General features: G+C 54.1%; 1 protein-coding gene across 1 annotated transcript; it reads left to right on the top strand.

Moving 5' to 3' along the window:
• Positions 1-19,529: 19,529 nt before the first annotated feature.
• On the top strand, positions 19,530-22,429 carry LOC120512663 (zona pellucida sperm-binding protein 3-like). The gene is made up of 9 exons (XM_039731228.1): positions 19,530-19,924; positions 20,295-20,413; positions 20,497-20,600; positions 20,760-20,937; positions 21,015-21,135; positions 21,238-21,329; positions 21,401-21,546; positions 21,952-22,059; positions 22,270-22,429. Exons 1-9 carry the CDS (start codon positions 19,547-19,549, stop codon positions 22,401-22,403), a joined length of 1,380 nt encoding a protein of 459 aa, XP_039587162.1. The 5' UTR covers positions 19,530-19,546; the 3' UTR covers positions 22,404-22,429.
• Positions 22,430-22,671: the final 242 nt, after the last annotated feature.

Here is a 22,671-nt window from a genome sequence, read left to right on the forward strand (position 1 = left end):
TTTAGGATGGTCATGGCTAACTGGCTCTCGTTATGGCTGTGCCCATAAATCCTTCTGTTCTCCCCTTTCTCTGCTCTCCCCCGCAGCGGCCACTCGGCTCCAGCCCCGGGTGATGTCTCCCTGCTGCCCTCGTCCCGTGGTCCCTGCTTGTCCCTGCTGTCCCCACCTGCACTGCTGTGCCCTCGGTGTCCCATCCCTCCTGTTCTCCTGCAGCAGGCTCAGCTCCAGTGCTGCCTGGGCAATTCCCCTCCTGCTGCTCCCGTGGCTCCCCCAGCCTTGCTCCTGATGCCCAGGGCTCAGGGGTTTGGGTTCCAGAGCTCCCTCCTGCCAGGGCTGCTCAGCCAGGCAGGGCATGAGTCAGCCCTGGGCTCTGAGTGACATCTGCTGCCTTCTTTGAATGCCCACCTCACTTTTGACATGTTTTTGGCTCTGGCTGTCCAGCTGTATTGATTACAGTTTTTATGGAGCGAGTGTTCTTTCTGCCTTTAGGTCTCATGCAGACACATTTCTGTGGTATAAGAGGTATGTAATTAAAACAAACAGAGAGGGAAAGAAAGAGAGAGAGAAAAAAGGAAGAAAGAAACAGAGAGATAAAAGAAAGAAACAGAGAAAAGAGAAAGAAAGGGAGAGAGGAAGAGAAGGGAAGAGAAGGGAAGGAAGGAAGGAAGGAAGGAAGGAAGGAAGGAAGGAAGGAAGGAAGGAAGGAAGGAAGGAAGGAAGGAAGGAAGGAAGGAAGGAAGGAAGGAAGGAAGGAAGGAAGGAAGGAAGGAAGGAAGGAAGGAAGGAAGGAAGGAAGGAAGGAAGGAAGGGAAAGAAAGAAAGAAAGAAAGAAAGGAAAAGGCCTCCACATAAAACCAGACCTCATGTCCTGCTCCTCTAATTGCCTGTGAGCAGAGATAGCAAATAAAAAAATCTTCAAGGCTTCTTATTTAATTTTTAAGAGCACAGCTTTTGGCAGATCTCTGTCCTGAAACACAGGCTGATAAAGGTGTCTTTTGGGTATGTAGAGAAGACGACAATGGTTTTGTCATCCCTTGAGAGCATGGTAACCCCACTCCTTTCTTTTCTCTAGGAAGGGAGTACTGTGGATTAGTGATGGGAGTTTTACTGCCACAGGCACTGGCTGTCTGCAAAGAATACTACATATTTGTGTAGGGGAAGACTGGTTTCAGTTCTTGGGCCTTGGGAATTAAAGATAGCAGTGAAACCCCTGCAGCCCTTCCAAGAACCTCCACGTGCTCCTCCATCCACAGAGAAGGTGTGAAGGAGGCACTGAAGGGGTAAAATTGAAAGACACCACTTAGAAAACAGCAGAAAACAGCCAGAGCTTTATGAACAGAAGCAGGGGTCCACTGGCACTGGCTGCTCCCCACAGACCACAGCAGGGCCCTGGAGCTCAGGGGTCACTGCGGGAGGAGCTGCGGGGGAGCAGCCACAGATCAAAGAGAATGGTTTCAGAGGGAGACCTGAAGGGGAAATGCAGATTTCTATGGGATACTGCCCTGGGAGCGAGACCAGCCCTGGCAGAAAGTGTGGATGCCCAAAATGCAACTGAGGAGGAGCCTGTGAAGGCTCCTGGGCATCAGGTTTGGTGTGTCCAGGTGAGGAAAGGCCAGGAGCTGCTGTGGGGCAGACCTTCCTCCCTGGCCTCGAAGGGAAACAGAGTCTCCTCCACTGGGCTCACAGCCACTCCTGCCCAAACGTTTGCATTTGGGGTCTGGACACCTGCCAGCCCAATTCAGCTCTCTGTAGTGGCCAAAGAGCCCCAGGAGATGGAGCTGGGCTGGCTCACCATCTGTCTGAGCTGGTGGCAGGGCTCTGGTGCCAGCCCCAAAGGGAGCTGAGCCTTGTGCCTGCACTGGGGCAGCAGGGACAGCCCCCCCAGGCAGTGTGCCCGGCCACAGGGACACCCTGGGGCACGGCAGGGACACCCTGGGACAGAGCAGGGACACCCTGGGGCACGGCAGGGACCCCCTGGGACAGAGCAGGGACACCCTGGGGCACGGCAGGGACCCCCTGGGACAGAGCAGGGACACCCTGGGGCACGGCAGGGACCCCCTGGGACAGAGCAGGGACACCCTGGGGCACGGCAGGGACCCCCTGGGACAGAGCAGGGACACCCTGGGGCACGGCAGGGACCCCCTGGGACAGAGCAGGGACACCCTGGGGCACGGCAGGGACCCCCTGGGACAGAGCAGGGACACCCTGGGGCACGGCAGGGACCCCCTGGGACAGAGCAGGGACACCCTGGGGCACGGCAGGGACCCCCTGGGACAGAGCAGGGACACCCTGGGGCACGGCAGGGACCCCCTGGGACAGAGCAGGGACACCCTGGGGCACGGCAGGGACCCCCTGGGACAGAGCAGGGACACCCTGGGGCACGGCAGGGACCCCCTGGGACAGAGCAGGGACACCCTGGGGCACGGCAGGGACCCCCTGGGACAGAGCAGGGACACCCTGGGGCACGGCAGGGACCCCCTGGGACAGAGCAGGGACACCCTGGGGCACGGCAGGGACCCCCTGGGACAGAGCAGGGACACCCTGGGGCACGGCAGGGACCCCCTGGGACAGAGCAGGGACACCCTGGGGCACGGCAGGGACCCCCTGGGACAGAGCAGGGACACCCTGGGGCACGGCAGGGACCCCCTGGGACAGAGCAGGGACACCCTGGGGCACGGCAGGGACCCCCTGGGACAGAGCAGGGACACCCTGGGGCACGGCAGGGACCCCCTGGGACAGAGCAGGGACACCCTGGGGCACGGCAGGGACCCCCTGGGACAGAGCAGGGACACCCTGGGGCACGGCAGGGACCCCCTGGGACAGAGCAGGGACACCCTGGGGCACGGCAGGGACCCCCTGGGACAGAGCAGGGACACCCTGGGGCACGGCAGGGACCCCCTGGGACAGAGCAGGGACACCCTGGGGCACGGCAGGGACCCCCTGGGACAGAGCAGGGACACCCTGGGGCACGGCAGGGACCCCCTGGGACAGAGCAGGGACACCCTGTCCCACCCCTGCAGCACGGGCAGAGAGCCCTGGCAGTGCTGCTGTCCCTGGCCATGGCCAGCTGGGCAGGGGGCTGGTGGGCATGCCAGGAGAGGAGTCCTGCCTGCCGTGGGTGCCAGTTTGGAAGGAAAGCACTGATCCCGGGCCAGTTTTCCAGTCCATTTGGTTCCTCTGTGCCTTGATGGGGACATTAAATAGCAGGCAGCATGTGCTGAGCCTGGGCATCTCGTGCCTGTGTGGAGAGGCTGGTGCTGAGCAGTTCTCAGGCACAGACACAGGGGTGGCCATTAGCAGACCTGACTGTGGCTGTGTGGTTGTGTCCAAGGGTCCCTAGGATGAGATGAGAATATATTATATTTATTATATTATATTATAATTATATTATATTATATTATATTATATTATATTTGCTGTACTAAAACTATTCTAAAAGAATAGAGAGAAAGGATCCATCAGAGAGCTAGAAAGGAAAGGAATGTAATGAATAATAAAAAACATGACAGACAGAGTCCAACACAGCTGGACTGCGATTGATCATTGAGTAAAAACAACTCACATGAGACCAAAGATGCACCTGTAGGTAAATGACCTCCAGACCACGTTCCACAGCCATCAGATAGTTATTGTTTACATTTCTTTTCTGAGGCTTCTCAGCAGAAAATCCTGGCAAAGGGATTTTCATAAAATATCACGGTGACTGTGGCTGCAGAGAGGAGTCTCCCTGCAGGACAAGCAGGGCCACTGCTCCTGCGGGAGCTCGTGGTCCAGTCCTTCCCCAGCCGTGGGTTTGATTTGTGGACTGCAGCAGCCAGGGAGTGAAATGGCCCTGCAGGCAGGCTGTGCAACCCTGTGCAGGCTGTTCTCCAGGTGGGCCATGCCCATGGCTCCCACCCCAGGGTGCGGGAGCAGCCCAGGGACAGCAGAGCAAGCCCTGCACGTCTCTGCTCTGCCCCAGTCCAGCCCCAGCACCCGTCTGCTCCCAGCAACTGAACCTTAAACAAGGTGTGTTTTTCCCCTACACTTGCCTGTTCATTGACTGGATTTCAAATAAGATCACCACGGGTCTTAAGCAGAGCTCCCTAAATTAATCTGCTGAACATAATCATCAGAGAAAGGCTTGTTTCTGCAAGGCTGTACCTTGCGCTCGTTAGGAGGTGAGTGGCAGCAGCTGTCACTGAATAATCGTTCTCATTAACTCATCTTTGTGCCTTTCCTTTGCCTGATGAAACCCTCTCTCCAAAACACAGCCTTGGGGGCTGCTCAAAACCACAGCAGACAAACAGGGAGAGACAGGGACAGGGAGGCTGGAAACTCATCCACCTCCTGATGCCACAGAGACAATTCAGAGGGAGAACTTGCCCCAGCTCCTGTTCCCTGCTGGGCCTGGCAGGAGGGACCAGCCCCTGGGCCATGGCCCAGCTCACCATGTCTGCCATCCCTTCGTCCTTCCCCCTGCTGCCAGTGGCCCCAGCAGGGACCAGTCCCTGGTGAAGAGTTGCCTGCATCACCTGGGGCTGCTTTCTTAAGAAAACTCTTGTAAATCTAACATGGGCTTCGTTTGCAGAATATGCTGTTTTGTGATAGTTTTTGCAAATCCTATAACCCAAAGCCACTGGAAGGGCACTCTCAGACCCTGGTCCCAGCTGTGGGTCAGCAGATCAGGGTTGTAGCCTTGTCTCTGGTGCTGGTTTCAGTGGTAAAAATGATGTGGGATCCCAAGGCCCCTTCTGCAGGCTGCAGAGACCATGCTTAGAGATGCCACCAAGTGAGCAACCTTGAGAAAATGACTTTAAGTCAAGGGTTTCAGGCTCAGATTTCAAAGCCATTTCCTAAATCCAGGTTTTAGCGTACTCAGTGTGGCCCTGGGGTCTGTCAGGCATCTGGGACCTCTCCCTGCCCCTGTGTCTCCACTTCAGGACAGCCCTTCTTTGCCTCCTGCCATCCCAAACCCTGAGGTCCTCCAAGTCCAATGTGCAAAGGAGGGAATTGCATTGATGCCTTAAAGAACCTAGAAATTAAACAGCACCCTTTCAAGATTATATTAGTATAGGAGATGATACAAAGTTTGGTCTTTATTTGTGGCCTCAAGGGCAGATATGGAACATGTCCACTAAATGCCCACCCCCTCATGGGGTGAATACAGTTTTGTAAGTTTAGCAAATTAGTATGATTGACAAAAATCACCAATTAAGAGCACAAGTGGTGATGCAATTCCACCCCCTCCAGTTCAAGCCCCTTCTAAATTCTCCCCCCTCATACAGGACTAAACTTTGTAGATGAAAATAGGGGCTCTGGAATGTGTTTTGTCTTTCTGCTTAGGAAAAAGGTAGGGAAAAGTACTGGGAACACCAGCCACATATACAACAATAGGCTACAGAGCTGAAAATACATGGATAAAGAGTACAGAGAATATATACAATAAGAAAAAAAAAAAAAACCAAAAAGGGAAAAATATCATTAGACATCAGCATGTGGTTTACATCCATCTGTGCCTGCAAACAGAGAAATACTCAAAAAGGCAGATGCAGAGAGGGACCAGGGCAGGAAGGAGGAGTCCTTCCCCTGAGGAAGGCACCAGGGCAGGACAGGGAAGGCGAGCAAGTGGTGCAGTCTCAAGGATGAAGGAGATAAGAGAGAAATGGAGAGAGCGAAGGGCTGTGGGTGCTCTGTCTGTGGGGACAGCGCTGGGACAGAAACTGAGGCGTGCTGTGGCTCTGTGCCCCCTGTCCCTCTCTGCCTCCTGAGCTGTTCAGAGATGCAGGATCCCTGGGAGCCCATCCCGACCCGAGGAGCTCCCTGCTCCTGCTCTCGGCACAGCATCTCTCCAGGACACTGACCGCTTGTGACTTTTATTTGACCAATGGTCTGGTGCTGACAAGGAGCATACGGCCGGGGCTGGGGCAGCAGCAGGAGCCATAGATTATCCCTAATTGCCTGCAGCAGACGAAGCTGACCTTCAGAGAGCACAGCCATGAATCTTCACCCAGCACAGGGAGTGACGTGTGGGTTTACTGTCCGCTGCCTTTGCAGCTCTCTTGTGTTTGTGGGGTTCCCAGAAAAAGGAAGGAATGATGGATCTGACTCCATGTTCTTAGAAGGCTAATTTATTATTTTATGATACTATATTAAAGAATATTAAACTAAAACTATACTAAAGAATACAGAAAGGATACAGACAGAAGGCTAAAAGACACTAATGAAAAACTTGTGACTCTTTCCAGAGCCCTGACACAGCCTGGCTGTGATTGGCCAAAGAGTCAAAACAATTCACATGAAACCAATGAAACAGTCACCTGTTGGATAAACAATCTCCAACCACATTCCAAAGCAGCAAAACACAGGAGAAGCAAATGAGATAATATTGTTTTCCTTTTTCTCTGAGGCTTCTCAGCTTCCCAGGAGAGAAATCCTGGGCAAGGGGATTTTTCCAGAAAATATGATGGTGACACAGCTCCACCAAACCTCTGCTGCTGTTGCAAGAGAAGAAGGGCTGGGAGGATCTGCCCTGATTTGCAGGTGTCTCCCAGCCACAAGGCAGGAGCACACCTGAGCTTTCAGGTGTGTTTTCCCTGCAAGCTGTTCACAGCTAGTGGGCAAGAGGGAGACAGACAGATGGACATGGAACAGCAATGTTTTCTGTAGCCTTCTCTGCAGAAAGTAAATCTGCTCTGTTAGACCAGGAACATCATTCAGAATGCTATGAAAACCTGGGTTTTTTTGTCATGTTGGTGCCTTTATAACTCAGCTTGGGTGAAGGCAGAACAGCTTCCAAAAAGGCATGAGAAGCTGAACAGAAAGGTCTGGGCTGTCAAGGGGAAAGTGCCCTACAAACCTTGCAGTGCTCCACCACTGAGGCAGCAGGGACCAGCTGAGCTGGAAGCAAATGCCACTTCCAGAGTGACCTGAAGGATCCCACCGCTCTTGCTGTCTTTGAAACAGGGTCCTGTGCTCCTGCTGGGACAGAGGGAGATGGCACAGCACCTGCCTTTCCCTAACCTCAGCCTCGATGGGGCTGGGCAGAGCTGCCTGTCACTGTGGCTCCAGGGCTCAGGCTGTGTGGAGAGGGATGAGACATGAAATCTGTAGGGTCTGTCTGCGTGGTTTCCACTTCTGCAGTGCCAGTAGTCACCACGCACACGTGGCTGATTTGGGAGGATTCGTGTCAGATGCTTGGTCACTCTGAATCAGCAGGGCTGTGTTGACATGTACCCACAGCAGCCTGGCCCCTCCTGCAGGCTCTTGTTCTGCTCAGAACCAGCTAAGAACCAAGATACAAATCAAAAAGAGAAGGAAAACCCAACCAAATGAAACAGCTTTGCTGCCTGAGAGCAGCTCTGTGAGTATCAGCCAGTTTCTTTGTGGGCAAAGCCAGACGCCCAGCCAGGGTCTGTTTGGCTAGCTCAGCTTTCCCAGGGAAGAGCCAGGGTGTTTGTGGCACTCAGAACCTGGCAGAGGCATCCCACAGGGCTGCCAGGGCCAGCACAGGGGGTGACAAGAGGGGGCAGTGTGTCGATAGGGGACAAACCAGGATCTTAGCTGCAGTTTGAACATGACAACATGACAGTCTGTGTGGGAGCTGTGTGTGCAAGTGGCTCCCTCACTCCTGCACTGCTGTGTCCTGATGTTCATCTCTGCTCTCTCTTGGGGCAGGAACAGATCCCATGGAATAAGAGGGAGAAGCTCTGGCCCTGCTGTGTCAGTGCACTGACAAAACATATCTCCTGAGGAGTTGAGGCAAGGTTTCCAGAGCCCTGCTGGCTTTGCTCGTGGGCAGGGCCAGCTTCTCCATCGTTTGCCAGCTGCCAGGCTTGGGGAGGGAGAGGAGGTGGGGAGTGACAGGACCCTTGGGTGCTGTCTGCAGAAAGAAGGCAACCACAGACAGGCAAGGAAACCTTGGGGTGGTCTGCAGTGCTGGAGGGTCCTCTCATGGCAGGAGGTCACCTCTCCAGCCTCTCTCACCTTGGCTGCCCCACGAGTTGCCTCAGGACACATGTGGAGATGTTAGGGGTGATTTTAATGGCCACTGAAGCTGTGTTTCAACTGATGTGCCCACTCCTGCATGCCCAGGGTGCCCATTCCCCCTGCAGCCCAGCAGGGCCCAAGCTGAGAGCATTTCCATGGTCTCTGGCTGCTGGGCTGCCTTCCTGCCCTCCCTGAGCTGATCCTCCTCCCCTGCCCATCCTGAGCCAGGCTGGGCTAGCTCAGGGCAGGCAGGACTGCAGGATCCAAGGGATAAATCCTCCCTGGCTTTTGAAATCCAGCTCCGTGTCCCCAGACCCCCTTCCCACCACCCCTGCAGTGCTGCACAGTGAATTGTGCAGAGGATGGTGACAATCCCCTTGAGAGGAGGGGGACTGTCACCTTCAGAAGGCCTGGCCAAGCCTTGGTTTCTTCTGCAAATTACCCCGTTCCGGAAGTTTGCTGCTTATGTATTTTTTTTCCCAAGCTCTCCACTGGTTTATACAAACTTCCTATTTTAAATATGAATTCAGCTGGGGACTTCTGGGTTAAATCCTTCCAGTGGTTGTTATTTTACTTCTTCCACTTGGGATTTCTGGAAGAATGCAGTACTTACCACACATGTAAATTACAAGGAAGTGCAAGAAACATTGCAATTTTTTCTACCTCTATTTCATTAACCTCTTTGCTCTCCGAAGGACTGGCAGCCTCATGAGAGAGCAGATTTCTCCAATACAGGATTCTGCTGTCATGGCTGTCAGGAAGCCCCACCAAAATTCAGAGACAGACTGCTTTTACATTTAATGGCCTAAATATTTATATTTTTAAATTAATATTGGTGGGCCTAGCCACCTTTTATTAATTTCTTCCACTTTCAATTGACCCTTTTTTTTTTTACTCCTTGATCTTGCTGAGGAGCTGCCGAGTTCAAGACAGACAAGGAACTACTGGGGAGGGTCAAAACTTGTATTTTAGGCTTTCCTGAAGAGTCTCCTTGCTAAGGCAGCCCAGCAGAGGAAGGCTGGGATGGAGGGTGCAGCATGTCTGAGTGAGAGGTTTCTATTTTGGTGAGGATGGAAGTCCACAGAAGGTGATGACTGATTGGGAGTTACTCTTCACCTTCAATTATCTGCCATCTTTTTCAAAACACATAGAAAATACCAAAACTCAGCAGCCTTGGCTGAAACAATTGGTCCTGGAAGCAATTGTTAATTCTTAATCACCTGCAGCATGCCATGAGCCTCATGACTTCTTCCATTATTTGGGGGATGAGCCAGCCCCAAGCACAGCTGCTGTGCCCTGGTGGATTTGGGAAGATTGTGCTTCACAGCAGAGTTAAAAGGGAAATATTGATAACCCAAACTATTCTGGAGAAGCAAAATGAGTGCAGCCACTCCCTCCCCATGCTGTGGGGCTTCTCCAGGGCTGGCAAAGGGGGTGATGCCCCGGCTCTGAGATCACTCCGGGCTGGGAAAGTGCAAAGTTTGGCTTCTCCCCCTCGTGCCCGCTGCTGTGCTCCTCACACGAGTGGGATGGCTGTGCTGCTGCCTCTCCCAGGGGGGCACCCACGCACAGCTTGGCACGTACTCTCCGAGACAGAGGAAAGGATGGAGGAGCAGGGGGAGGCGAGAGGAGGGGAGGTTGAGAAGTTTTCCAACTCGGAAAATTATTCTAAAGCTAAAAAATGGAAAGCTAAAATCCCCCACTGGGAAACCCCTTGGAGGATATCAGAAAATGAGGCTGAGTAGTTTCTTTGGATCCTGTGGAATTTAACACAGATTTGTCATCTAGCTGTCAAACCCACTAGAAATGTCTCACTCTCTCTTAATAGTTTCATAGATTTTAGAGATTTTCCAGCTGAAAAGACCATTCTGTTCATCTCTTCTTGCATAAAATTGGCTATTCCTGGATGAAGCCTGTCCGCCCTGGTCAAACATAAGCTTATCTTTCCAAAAGACTTCCACTGAGATTTAAACACTTCCAGGCACTCAGAATCCATCGTGTACCTGGTGAATTCCTGCAGAGGCTAATTGCTCCCACAATTAGCCATGTCTTTCTGAACACATCCAGCCTTCCAGCCTGCAGGGGTTCAGTTGGGTTAAGGAGCTGTTAATCATGAGGTTCCCCCTCCAGGGACGTGTTCCCCTCAGCAGCTCTTAGTCTGTGACCTGACCTGTGGGACTTCCCTCAAGGTTGCAGCAAGGAACCTGGGGGCAGCTGGCATGTCAGGAGGCTTCAATCAATTGTACACGGGTCACCACCAGAAAAACAGCAGAGGAGAGAGCTGGCACTGTTGATTTCTGGCTGTTTGGAGAATTTAAAGTGGGCTGCAGGCGTTGCTGGGCAGGGTGTGTGAGTGGTGGGGAGCTGCTGGTGGAGGTGCTGCAGTGCTGGAGTGCTCCTCTGTGCCAAAGCTCATAACTAAGGCAAATAAAACCTTCCCTGTGTGCCACGGCTTCTCCAGGGGGGTGTTACAGCTGCATCCCAGGAAGCTGATTTAGAAGTGTTATTGGGACTGGGACGTTTTTATGAGGTGCTGCTTTCACACCCCACTGCTTGGGAAGCCAAAGCTGCCTTAATTAAAGACCTGGAGGGGCACAGCCACAGCCACTGGGCTCACCAACAGCCATGACCCAGCTGGCACAGAGGGAGGATGCTGGTCTGGGAGCCCCCGTGTGCCCAGCTCTGCCCTGAGGGGCCCAAGGGCAGGGCTGGTGCCCTTGCAGGGGAAGAAGAACACGCTTGTATTGCAGAATTATTTTTCAGACCTCCCTGCCCTGAGGGGCCCAAGGGCAGGGGAAGAAGAACACACTTGTATTGCAGAATTATTTTTCAGACCTCATCTCCTCCAAGGCCCTGGAGCTTTGTGCTGGCTCTCCCTGGGGATAATCTGTCAGGAGAGAAATCTCTCTCCTGCACCAGCCTGCACTGCACAGCAACTGTCCTTGGAGAATAAGGGGCTTGGATGGATGGCTCCAGCAGAAGTGAGACCCAACAGTAAATGAGTTCAGCTGTGGGCTGGAGTGGAGCTGCTCAGCCTTTGGTTTGATCTAGCAGCTGTGTTTCCTCCAGGTTAAAACATATTCCACTCTTGGCCATGCCGAGACCTGTTCTGCCAGTGGAATGCTGGAACTCACAGAAATCTGAGCATGGCCTGTAACTAATACATGATAACTAAATCTAACTAAATTTAACGAAATTTGATTAAATTTCTTGAGACAAGCAGCCCAGGCAGCCATGTCCCATGAACAGCTGGTGACAGAAATTTGTGTTTTTCAAAAGGAGAAGCAAACCTAATTGGTCCTTTCTGATGGAGGACTTCACAAATTGCACAATTTCCAAATGCTCTTTAGTCATTAACCCTAATTACTGGATCTAAGTACACAAAATTTACATTTGCAACTGCGAGAGCAGGAAATCTCAACATTTAAATAAATATATAGATGTGCCAATTTTACCAGCTCTTCTTCTCCCCGCTGAAAACTGCGTGATCTGAAAGGCACAAAGTCCCAAAGGCTGGATGTGTGTGACACAATGGCTTCAACTGCCAGGCAGGTGTGAGCTGCAGAGCTTGGCTTCAGTAATGAAGCATCTTTTAGTTTATTAAGAGCAGGTTAGAGGTGAAGTGATAATGGTCTGGAAGTGCCTGCAGGCAGGGGCAGCTTCGGAGAGGCTCTTTCATCTCTCAGACAAGAGCATCCCGAGAGGTAGCCAGAAAAAAGGTTAAAGGTAAGGCAGGCAGCGTGGGTTTAATTACCCAGAGGAGCAGCTCCCCGAGGGTGGTGTGCTGCTTCCAGACTGATTTGGGAGGAGTGATGGGTGGGATCCTGCAGGGAGCCCAGCAAGCAGCTCGGGGTTCTTGCCCCAGTGAGGCAGCAGGGCAGAGCAGCGTGTTTATCTGGCAGCTCATCTCCATTCCCAGGCTTCCAGGTGGCACTGGCACGCTGGATCTTGGCCCCAGGGTTCTGGACAGGGTCTTTATTTTCAGCTTACCGGTGATGTGTGGTTCACAACATTTCCTGGGAATTTATGATAGCCTGGGAAGAGCTGGTGAGTCAGGAGGCAGGCAGTCATTAATTCCCAGTAATGCCTCAGACTGAGTTCATTACTGTTATCAGAAGATGAAATGATGTGAAAAGTAGATTTATTTATTTTTCTGAGGCTGATGCAGTTTGCTTTTGGAAGACACTGAGCTCTGGGGAAATGCAGTGCCAGTGCATTGGCAAGAGAAGAGCCTGAATCCTCTCGCAGCAGTTTGTTCAACACAGAAATGTTTGCTGTGTGTTTGAAACAAGAGGTTGTATCAAGGTCACTCCACTGAGACTCAGCTTTGCAATCCCTGTGAAAGGAGAGCTCTTGCTCTCGCTGTCCTCGGAGATCTTTTTTTACTCCCCTCCTCACAGAAAGGGCAGGGCTCGCAAGCTCTGGCAGGAGGAATAAAGGGTTTTCAGAATGGGCACTCTTACAAAGTGTCCTGCTATAAAGAAGTGCTATAAAGAAACTGAATCTGTTCCAGAACGTATCTCTCTCTTTCTCACACGCTCCCTCCAGGCCCAGCCCTGGCCTCTGCTTTGCTGCCAGGAGGGAACTTTGGGGTTGCAGAGGTGATTCAGCCCTGTTCTTCCAGCACCAGACCCTCAGGGTGCCCAGGAGGAAATGGAGAACTAATCCATTTGAAAATCTTTTAGCAGCTTACATTAACATTAATCTGACAGTTGCCATAAAACCTTCAGGAGCTGTCCTCACTGAGTGCTTCCCTCCTCTTTTTTAACCTCACAGGGATGCAGGGAGGTGAGAGCAGTGCTGTGTCCCACTGCCCTCCCACCCCAAGCAGGACTGGGCTTAATTCCTCTGCTCCCTGTGATGTCTTGCTGGGCTCAGGAAGTCAATCTTGGGTTGAATTTCATTCCATTCCAGCAACCTAATACAGGCAGAGTATATAATGGTCACCCTACATTTCCTAATGAGTGCTCTGGGGGTGCCACAAGCAGCCCGGGATGGACTGAGCTCAGGATAGCAGTGGTGTTCTTATGGTGACAGGGGCCCTGGATTAATTCAAACACTGAAGGAGACACAAAAGCACCATCCATGCTGCAGGCTGAGCAAATAAAGAAACTGATTGCTGGAGAGTTTTATGAGGATAATAAACAACATCATAATAAATGGCCATGAATATTTCATGGCGGGTGTAGTGCTGATATGATGTGCCATGGAGGAGTGATGGGGCTTTTCAGCACTGGGATGCAAATGGGGAATGTGTTCTATATTTTGCAGGTTTCTCCCCAGACACACTGTGTTTTCTAAAAATCAGATTGACTGGGAGCATTTGATATGAGAAACAACTTCAGGGCCCTGGTTAGAGTCAAAGAAAAGCACAGGCAGTATCAGAGGATTGTCGGTGCTGAAGATGAAAAAATCCCACGCAGATCAAGCAGCCCCTAAACATCAGGGGAAGGTAGGTAGGAGTTACCAAAGGCAAATCACGCTCTGTGCTATCCCTGGAGCTGGGAGCTGAGCTCCCCACCCAGGAACAGCAGCCCCTCTGTGCTGGGGACAGCACAGCCCCTGGGACAGAGATCAAAATGAGGGGCCACGTCCTCCTTCCTCACTCACTGCTTGGGACCAGGGGTTTGAGCTTGCCAGGGACAAAGGATCCCCTTTCTGGAGGGGACCAGGGATTTTTGAGTTCCACCCAAACTTGCACACAAGGGTTTGTTTTTTTTTAATATAACCCTTTGTTCAAAGGCATGGGCAGATACCTGGAGTGATGCCTCCACCTGAACAGGCTCCTCTGCAGGGATACTCAGCCAAGGTCACCAGGCAGGACCCAGTGTGTCAGCCCCACACTTTGCCCTGCAGCCAGAGGAAACTGGGTTTTTTGGGGTTGGTTTCCTGCTCTCTGCTGGCAGGTGTTTCTGCCTGAGCAGGCCCAGGGCACAGCGCTGCCTCTCTGAACATCTGTGTGCCATCACACACAGGAACACACTCAGGGGAGTGCAGGCAAGTGCTGGCAGCTGCCAAGGCCAAGTACCAGGATAAGACAGCAGTGAGAGCCCCCTGCTTTCTTCCTGCATCTCCCTCAGCCTTTGCTGATAACACCCTGGCCTGCTGCTCTTCACAGGCACCTTTCACATTTGTCCTGCCTCCTCCTCTTTTAATTAACTCTGTCAGGTCCCCAGCCATCTATTAAAATGCAATGCACATATTCACAAGTTTGGGTGGTGCAGGGACAGTTTCCAACAAGCCACCTGCCTCCTGCCCTGCTTGGCACGGGTGGCAAAGCCAGGGTGTGAAAGGAGAGGTGGGACTAGAGGAAAGCAGCCTTTGCAGGAGCCTGGCTGGGCAGAGGAGCAGGTATGGAGCTGGAGGAGACAGCCTGCAGGCCTGAGCTCACATCCCTCAGCCATGGGATAAACCTGGCTGTTTTCACCCACTGCTGCAGCTCTCTGCTTCTGTCCTCCCATTTCCAAGGCAGAGTGAGGAGCACCCCCATCCTCCTGTGTGTGAAACACTGCCGAGCAGGACCTGCACCTCAGAACAGTGAGAGCCAACAAGTTTGCAGCTACTGCCACTTCCAGAGCTGCTTTGACACCCAGCATGGGCTGGGAACCATCCCTCCTGACACCTGTGTCCTCCTGGGGACATCAGTACAGACACCCCACCTGGGACTACTTCTCCCATCTGCTTCACAAGTTCCCAGTGAGCCCAGAGTGTTTCCTTTGGATTTCTCACTCGGTTCCTCCTCGAACTGGTGGCACCAGTGGCACTTCCCCTGGTTCCTTGGTCCCAGAATGGTTGCTCTGTGTTTCTGCCCTCCATGGGATGACCCAGGGCCTTGTTACTTCCAGGCTTTTCAAGGGCTTGTCCCAGTTTCCTGATCCCTGCAACCAAGATCATTCCCAACCACCTTGGTTAGGACTCAGCACCCACACACAGATGTGGAAGCTGCTCTTCAGAGCCCTGTTTTCACCAACACATCCATGAATAAACAGGCCACAGCTCCCAGATATGTTTGGCCAGCTGGCATCTCAGTGGAGGTGGGCACAGGAAATGGAAAGCGCCTTTTCAAAAAGACAAAAAAAAAAAAAAAAAAAAAAAAAAAAAAAAGAAAAAATAAAAAAAAAAAAAAACCATCAAATGGAAAGTGCCTTTTCAAAAAGAGAAAAAAACCAAAAGGAAAAAAGGGGAAAAAATTAGAAAATAATAAAAAAGCCCTTGTTTTAAAGTCTGTACCTGAGTGATGCTGTGAGCTAACTTTTCCCAAAATAGGTGTTGTCAGTTGATGAAAACTCTTCCACAAAGATGTTAAGCTCACTTTCTGGAGCAGAAGTATTTCTTCTTGGAGAGTGCTGATGAGATTGTGCCTTGATCAGCCAAAGTGGGGCTGATTTGAATGTGCTTTAGTGCACAGCAGTCATTACATTTCTCCTTAGGATTCAAACGAACATTTCCTCCATATTTCAGCTGTGCTTTGCAAGGACCCCTCCAGGCATTTGCTCAGGAACTGGTGAAATTACCCTGCCTAATGGGCTCCAGAAGTTGAGTTACCCAAGCATAAACAGTGCCACGGAGATCCCAGGAGCTGTGTGAAGCAAATGGCACGTTGGCTTCTGTGTCAGTCTCAAGGTAGCAGCTCAGGCATAAAGTGGGGATGGAAAAGGACTTTACATGCTCACACACACCTTGTTGTTTTGTTTTGGGCTCTTTCTGTCCATTAATTTGACATGTTTCTCCTGGAAGGTGCGTGGATGGGAGAAGCAGTGTTTCCCTGTGTGTTCCACCTGCTCTGCTGGGCAGCAGGGCTGGGGCTGCCTCCAGCAAGGGCCACCCTGAGGGACCAAGGGCAAGGCACGGGCACCAGCAGTGTGTGCAAGCGTGGAGACCCTCCTGGCACCTCTGCAGCACCCTGCAGAAGAGCCTGAGGCTCCTTGCATGCTGCAGGCAGGAGCAGGATGCAGCCAGGAAGGATGAATCCCACCTAACTGCTCTGTGAGGGGTTTCCTTCTTGTGCAGACTGGTGGGATCAAACCCACAGGGATTGCCCACACAAATGCTGTCGGCTGGACTGGCAGGGCCTGCCTGTGTCTCCTCTCAAGCAGGGGGAAGAGCTGCCTTGTGGCTGGGTGTGTGCTCAGGTTTCCCCTGGCAAGGTTGAGTTTGGTTGCCATGAAGTGTGGTGATGATGTCAGTGAGCAACGTCAGCGCTCTCGGGGAGGAGGAGTGTGAGGGTCTCACTGCTGAGAGCTTTTATTTGTCACTCTGTCAGTCACCTGAGCACAGCTGGCACGTGCTGCCACGCACGTGAAGGAGGGAGCGTGATGAAGTGTCATTAGAGCAAGGGCTGGCTGATTGGGAGCTCCAGCACCAAACATCTGTATCTCCCTGCTGCACTGGCTTACTCAAATCACCCTGACTTATTGCACACTTCTGAGATTTCCCCTCCATATGTTTTCTGTGGCCAGCTGGAGAAACACACATTTTTTACTTGTCCTGTGTTGAGCACTGATGAAGTTCTTCCCTTCTAAAAGCATTTTAAGATACAATAATTACCAGGCAGGGAAACCTCCACCAATGTGGAACCTTGTGGAGCTGTTTCCATTTTCCCTGGACCCTTCCTCTCTCTCATCCCATTTTCTCCTGCTTTCCTTGCAGTTTATGAGCTGGTAAATCACATCCCCATCCCTGCTTTGCTCTGCACCTAAGCAGTGGTGTGATCCTGTGGAATAAATGTGTGTGATGAGAATGCCTTTAGCAAAGCACACCCTGTGTCCCCCCAGCCTTGAGACCACTCAGCTCATGGGTTTATTATTTATCCTGAGCTGTCCTCAGAGCTGAGAACCTCATGCATGTCCCTGAATTACTGCACCTAAGCTGTGAAAGGATTTGAGTTTCAGCACTGACTGATATGAATAGGTCTGCCTGCAGCTAAAAATAGAAAGCACAGGGCAGGCTTCCAGGCAGAGCTGTAGTAAATTCTAATACAAGGTGGCTGGGCAGCAGTTCCTGTGGCAAAGCTTCCTCCCAGGAAAGCTGAGGCATGGGCTCAAGCCAATATCAGGTGACAGAGTTTCCTTATGGGAAGCAGCTTGTGAGCTGCAAAGACCAATACTGAGTTTCAAAGCTTCTTTTCCCCAGTGCAGGGGTGCCCAGCTCTGCAGGAATGACTCCTTGGCTCTGTGCCTCAGTTTCCCCTCTGCAGGGACTCTGGAGATGTGTTTTAGCTGCAGTTTTCTGGTTTTCTCTACAGCAGTGAAGGTGCAGCACCAGGGCAGAAGTGCAGGGCAGCCCTGTGAGCCTGTTCTGCTCCACTTGTGCTCTTTTTCCTCCTCCTCCACTGAAGTGTTGGCTCATTCCCCTGCTCTCCAGGCCAGCAGGAAGATGCACTTTCTCAGCTCTGCTGCCCGGGTGCTGCTCCATGGCCTTGCTGGCAATCAAGTGTTTCCTTCCCTGCAGGAAAGTGGCTTTTGGAGCTCCGAACATCTCCCTCATCAAGGGAAGTTATTTCTCTGTTCATTAGGGCTTATCTGCTGTGAAAATCTGCTCCCCCAGAGTCCTGGTGCCGTCAGTCATGACAATGGCTCATCGGAGCCGCGCTGTCTCAGCGAGCGGCTCATTGTCCCCGTGCCGGAGCACATGGCCCGAGTGCCGCCCGCACACACGGGCTGCTGCGCGGGGAGCAGCTGTGGAGAGGCTCCGTGGAGCTCCCGAGGGTCAGCCCAGTGTCACATCCGCGAGGATGCAGGAGCGGCAGCGCAGGGAGGGATCTCCGGAGCAGCGGAGCACGAACGCCCCTGGGCTGGGGGCAGCAGCAGGGCTCGGCCAGGGCTCGGCTCCTGCCGGGCTCAGCTGTGTCTGGAGGAATGAAAGGGATGTGGGTTTAATGCTGGGCAGGGCACTGCTCCTGCAGCCAGCCGAGCGAGCCCTTGGCTGCACTGTCGGGGTGGGAGATCTCTCGGGGGTGTTGCACTGAGCACAGAGCGAGCCACAGGGCTGGGACCCTCACCTGCAGGGTGCTGAGCTGCTCCAGGGGGTGAGAAATCCGCACTGAGAGGGAAAGTGTGGGATGGGGCTGTGCGAGGCTCTTTGGGATCCTTGATCCTCCTCCGTGGAATAGCATGAGGGGCTTTGGGAGCAGGCACCCATCCCTGGAGACCTGTGTCCCACAGAGGCTGGGTGGATCAAATCCTGGATTTCCAGGGCCCTTCCTGGTGCTGGAATGGGGAATGGAGCTGTGGGAAGCAGGAACATCCCCTCCCATCCCCGTGGATATCTCTGGATGCAGGAACATCCCCTCCCATCCCCATGGATATCTCTGGATGCAGGAACACCCCCTCCCATCCCCATGGATACCTCTGGATGCAGGAACATCCCCTCCCATCCCCGTGGATATCTCTGGATGCAGGAACATCCCCTCCCATCCCTCTGGAGCCCCCCAAGCAGCCCCATCCCCCTGGATAAAACATTCCAGGGCAGCTTCAGGATGAGCCAGGCTGGGAGCTGCCCCATTCCTGCAGAATTCATGGAGAGATCTGGAGACATTTTCCTTGTCCCATCATTTATTCATCATTCCTAAAAGCACCTGGGACAGTGCTGGGACACCGGGATGGTGCCAGAGGGGGGTGGGAATGTGGCAGTGACATTACGGATGCTGCAGGGGACAGCAGGACCTGACGGGAGAATTTCCATCAGGAATTTGGGCTGGGTCAGAGCTTGGCTCATCCCCTACAAGTGACTCGAGTGGGTCCCCTCATCCCAAACCCTTCCCACAGATCCTGGAAGAGGGAGGTAAATGCTCCACCCCTGTTTCCCGGTAAAAACAAACAAACAAACAAACAAACACCAGGAATAAATTCCGAGGGCAAAATCCCTCCTGGCTCACCCATCCCTATGGATGGGGAGTGGGAATTCTCCGGGAATGCCCGCACGGGGACGACCTGGCCGGGCCATGCCGCTCTCCTGAGTGTCCCCAGCTCCTCCCGCAGCTGCGCAGGGCCAATGTCACCTCCTGTGCCCACCAGCGGCGGTGCCAATCAGCGCAATTAACACCCGCAGGCTAATTAATCTCCGGATTGCGCCTGCCGGTCCCTGACCGGCTCTGTCCCTCTGTTTTCCATGCACATAAACTCGTTATGGTGCCCTCGTTAGCCAGGCGCAATTCCAGGGAAATGGGGCACAGGCCGATCCCAAAGTGCCCGGATGGGGTTGGCACATCCCGAGTTCTGAATGCCCCGCCTGGATTCCTGGGAAGATCGTGGGGGAATGTCCGAGAGAGCCTCGCTGGCCAAAATCAGCTCCAGCTCAGGGAGCGAGGGGGACACGGGTGACATTGGTGCCACCGCAGCCGAGCGGGACATGGGACAAAGGGGACAATTCCCGGCTGCAGGGGGAGGGAATCGCCCTCGGGAGGGATGGGATCCAGCTGGATCCCGTTATCCCGAATGGAATGCCCAGCTGGATCCCGTTATCCCGAGTGGAATGCCCAGCTGGATCCTGTTATCCCGGCCGGGAATTCCCCCGGGATGCTCCCATAAAAAGCTCCCGAGCAGCCCCTTTGCCATGCGCTGCTTTTCCTGGGGTCAGGATGGGGTTTGGGAGCTGCTTTGGTGTCGCTGTGCTCTGCTGGGTGCTGGCTTCGGCCGCATCCTCTGATCCCTGGGGTTTTCCCTCGCGGAATTCCGGGATGTGGCGGCTGCGGGGGGATTCCTCCCGGTCGCAGGCCTGGGCGCGGGTGGATCTGTCGCAGCTGCGGGCGCTGTCGCCGCGCCCCGCGGTGGCCGTGCGCTGCCGGGAGGGGCAGCTGGCGGTCACCGTGCGCAGGGACCTCTTCGGCACCGGGCGCCCGGTGCGGGCAGCGGAGCTGAGCCTGGGCACGGCCTCCTGCCCGCCCCTGTCCCCAAACCCTGCCCAGGCCTTTGTTACCTTCGTGGCCGCGCTGCACGAGTGTGGCAGCACGCTGCAGGTGAGTGGCACCGGGGCCAGGTGAAGGTGCCACCCTGGAGGTGCCCCTGGTGCAGGTGCTGGCGGGTTTGGGGTGAGGAGTGCCCGGAGCAGGGGTGGATTTTTGGGGTGTGGATATCCTGGATGGGGCACACACTCAGTAGTGGGTTTGGGATTGGATGCAGGAATTTGTGGGATAATGGGTCCTGCGGTGCTGTGCCCAAATTCTGGAGGCTCTGTGATCTCCTTCAAGTAGGTGCTTTGTTGGGATGCCAGCACAAAGTCCCGTGGTGTCCTGTAGGATCGGGAATGTGGCTTGTGTCCCAGCACAGTCCCTGCTGGTGCCGAGTTAATTTTCCTGATTTTTCCCCTCTCCCAAATCCTCCTTCCAGGTGACCCCGGACTCCCTGATCTACAGAACCACCCTGTTCTACAAACCCACCCGTTCTGGCAACCCCCTTATCGTGAGGGCCACCCCTGCCGAGGTCCCCATTGAGTGTCACTACCCCAGGTGAGTGGTGGGGGCTGTCCCCGTGCTGCCGCGGCCCTGAGGTGCCGGTGCCACCCCAGGCAACTCCCACTGCTTCCCTTTAGGAGGAGCAACGTGAGCAGCGGTGCCGTGCACCCCACGTGGGCCCCGTTCCGCTCCACGGTGGCGGCCGAGGAGCGGCTCCGGTTCTCCCTGCGCCTCATGGATGGTGGGTGCAGCCCTGGTGGCCTCGTGTCCCTCAGCTCCCCCTTCCTGGGGACATCCTGGGAGCCCCAATGGAGCTAAATCCACCCCGCGGGGGTTGCTGCACATTTAAGAGGTCCCACACTCCCCGAAGTGACCCCATATCCTGGGATCTGCATTCCAGACGAGTGGAGCAGAGAGAGGCTCTCCAATGGCTTCCAGCTTGGGGACAGCCTCCGCTTGCAGGCCGATGTCACCTCGGAGGGCCACGTGCCCCTGCGGCTCTTCGTGGATCAGTGCGTGGCCACGGCCAGCCCCGACAGGCGCTCGTCCCCCCGCTACGCCTTCATCGACCTGGGCGGGTAAGGCCGGGCTCGGGGCTGGCTGGGGAGCCCCGGGTTCCCCGGAGGGTCCCGGGTGATTCCCTGCCCTTCTCCAGGTGCCTGGTGGACAGCAGGGCAGAGGACACCGGCTCAGCCTTCGTGTCGCCGCGGCCCCGGCCGGAGTCGCTGCGGTTCCTGGTGGACGCCTTCAAATTCGCCGGAGACACCGGGAATTTGGTGAGTGTTCTTTCCATCCCTCCTCCTGTCTTGGTTTATCCATGTGAAAAAAGCCCTAAAATATCAAAGATTAATAATTTTTTCCTTGACTTCCCCTGCCAGCTCTACATCAGCTGCCACCTGCGGGTGTCCCCGGCGGCTGAAGCCCCGAATTCCCGGAATAAAGCCTGTTCCTTCAGCAAAGCCAGCGGGCTGTGAGTGTCCCTGCTGCGGGGAGGGGACCCGTCCCTGCCCGCGGCAGGGGTCACAGGTGACTCTGTTCCAGGTGGGCACCTTTGGAGGGCACCGCGGCCATCTGCAGCTGCTGTGACACCGGCAGCTGTCCCCCTCCTGGAGGAGATTCCCGGGAATTCCGCGCTCCGGCCGCACGGATGGGCAGGCGCGTCAGGAGGGACGGCCCCGGCCAGAGAGGTGTGTCCCAAAAGTGTCCCCAGGGTCCCTCGGGCCGGGGCAGCCGGGTTTTGGCACAGTCTAAGGGCGATACCGGCTCCTCTCTGATGCTTTTAGGGAGGGAATTTTGGGGGAAAATTGTGTGGGTGGGGAGGTCCTTGCACCATTGTTCATCCCTGGAAGTGTCCCAGGCCAGGCTGGAGCCACCTGGGGTAGTGGGAGGTGTCCTTGCCCATGGCACTGGATGGGCTTTGAGGCCCCTTCCATCCCAAACCATTCCATGATTCTATCCTGACTGTGTCCTTGCATTTTAAACCCCTGGCGTTCTGCTCTTCTGGTGTCCATCTTCCTGTAATTCCCAAATTCCAGCCCAAGCAGGAATGTTCTCTCCTGGGTACTCATTCCCATCTTTTTCCCATGCCTCAGGGCCGACTGAGGCTGATGTCTCTGTGGGACCCCTCCTAATCCTGGAGCACGCTCAGGGATTGGTGAGCCCCTCTGGAAGCCCAGGATCAGCTGGGAACACCCCCCAAGGTAGGGGTCACTGTGGGCTCTTTGTGGGGTTCTGTCTCCAGGGCTCACCCAGGGATTGCTCCCACTGTGAGTTCCCAGGGATTGCACAGTGGGATTTTCTGGAACAATCCCCCAGAGCCATCCTATGGGATCCTTCCCAAAGATTCTCAAGGATTGGTTGGAAGCTGGGAAGCCAATGAATGAGTGTTGAGAGGGTTTTGTCCATTCTAGGTGCTGCTGATGGAATTCCTGTGGTGATCCAGGGGCTCCTGCTGACAGCAGCCACTCTGCTGAGCCTGACTGCCCTGGGAATGCTCCTGTGGATGTGCCGGAAAAGGCTCTGTCCTCCGGGAATGTCCCAGTGATCCCAATAAAGAGAAGAAGCATGTCAGCTCCTGGTGTTCTCTGTGGGGTGGGAAGGGTCCCAGGTGGCTTTGGGTGGGAATCCATGCTGTGGGAAAGGGTTGGGATTGGGGATGTGGAGCTGCTGCCACCTGGGAGTGATTCCCAAACCTCCATGCACTTGGATTTGGGAGGTACAGGTGGATTTTCCAAAGGTTGTGTCCATGGAAAGGAATCCTAAACAATGTGTGGCTCCTATTTTAGGGGTTTATTGGTGTTCTGAAGTTCTAA

The sequence above is a fragment of the Passer montanus genome, unplaced genomic scaffold (genome assembly GCF_014805655.1).
Source record: "Passer montanus isolate IOZ18808 unplaced genomic scaffold, ASM1480565v1 scaffold76, whole genome shotgun sequence".
NCBI classification, from domain to species: Eukaryota; Metazoa; Chordata; class Aves; order Passeriformes; family Passeridae; genus Passer; species Passer montanus.

Bases quoted from the DNA above. Each gene is read 5' to 3' on its own strand.
- LOC120512663 (XM_039731228.1), top strand. From the start codon at position 19,547: ATGGGGTTTGGGAGCTGCTTTGGTGTCGCTGTGCTCTGCTGGGTGCTG. The intron at 20,601-20,759 runs GTGGGTGCAGCC...TCTGCATTCCAG, and splicing joins CTCCCTGCGCCTCATGGATG to ACGAGTGGAGCAGAGAGAGG. The intron at 21,330-21,400 runs GTGAGTGTCCCT...ACTCTGTTCCAG, and splicing joins TTCAGCAAAGCCAGCGGGCT to GTGGGCACCTTTGGAGGGCA.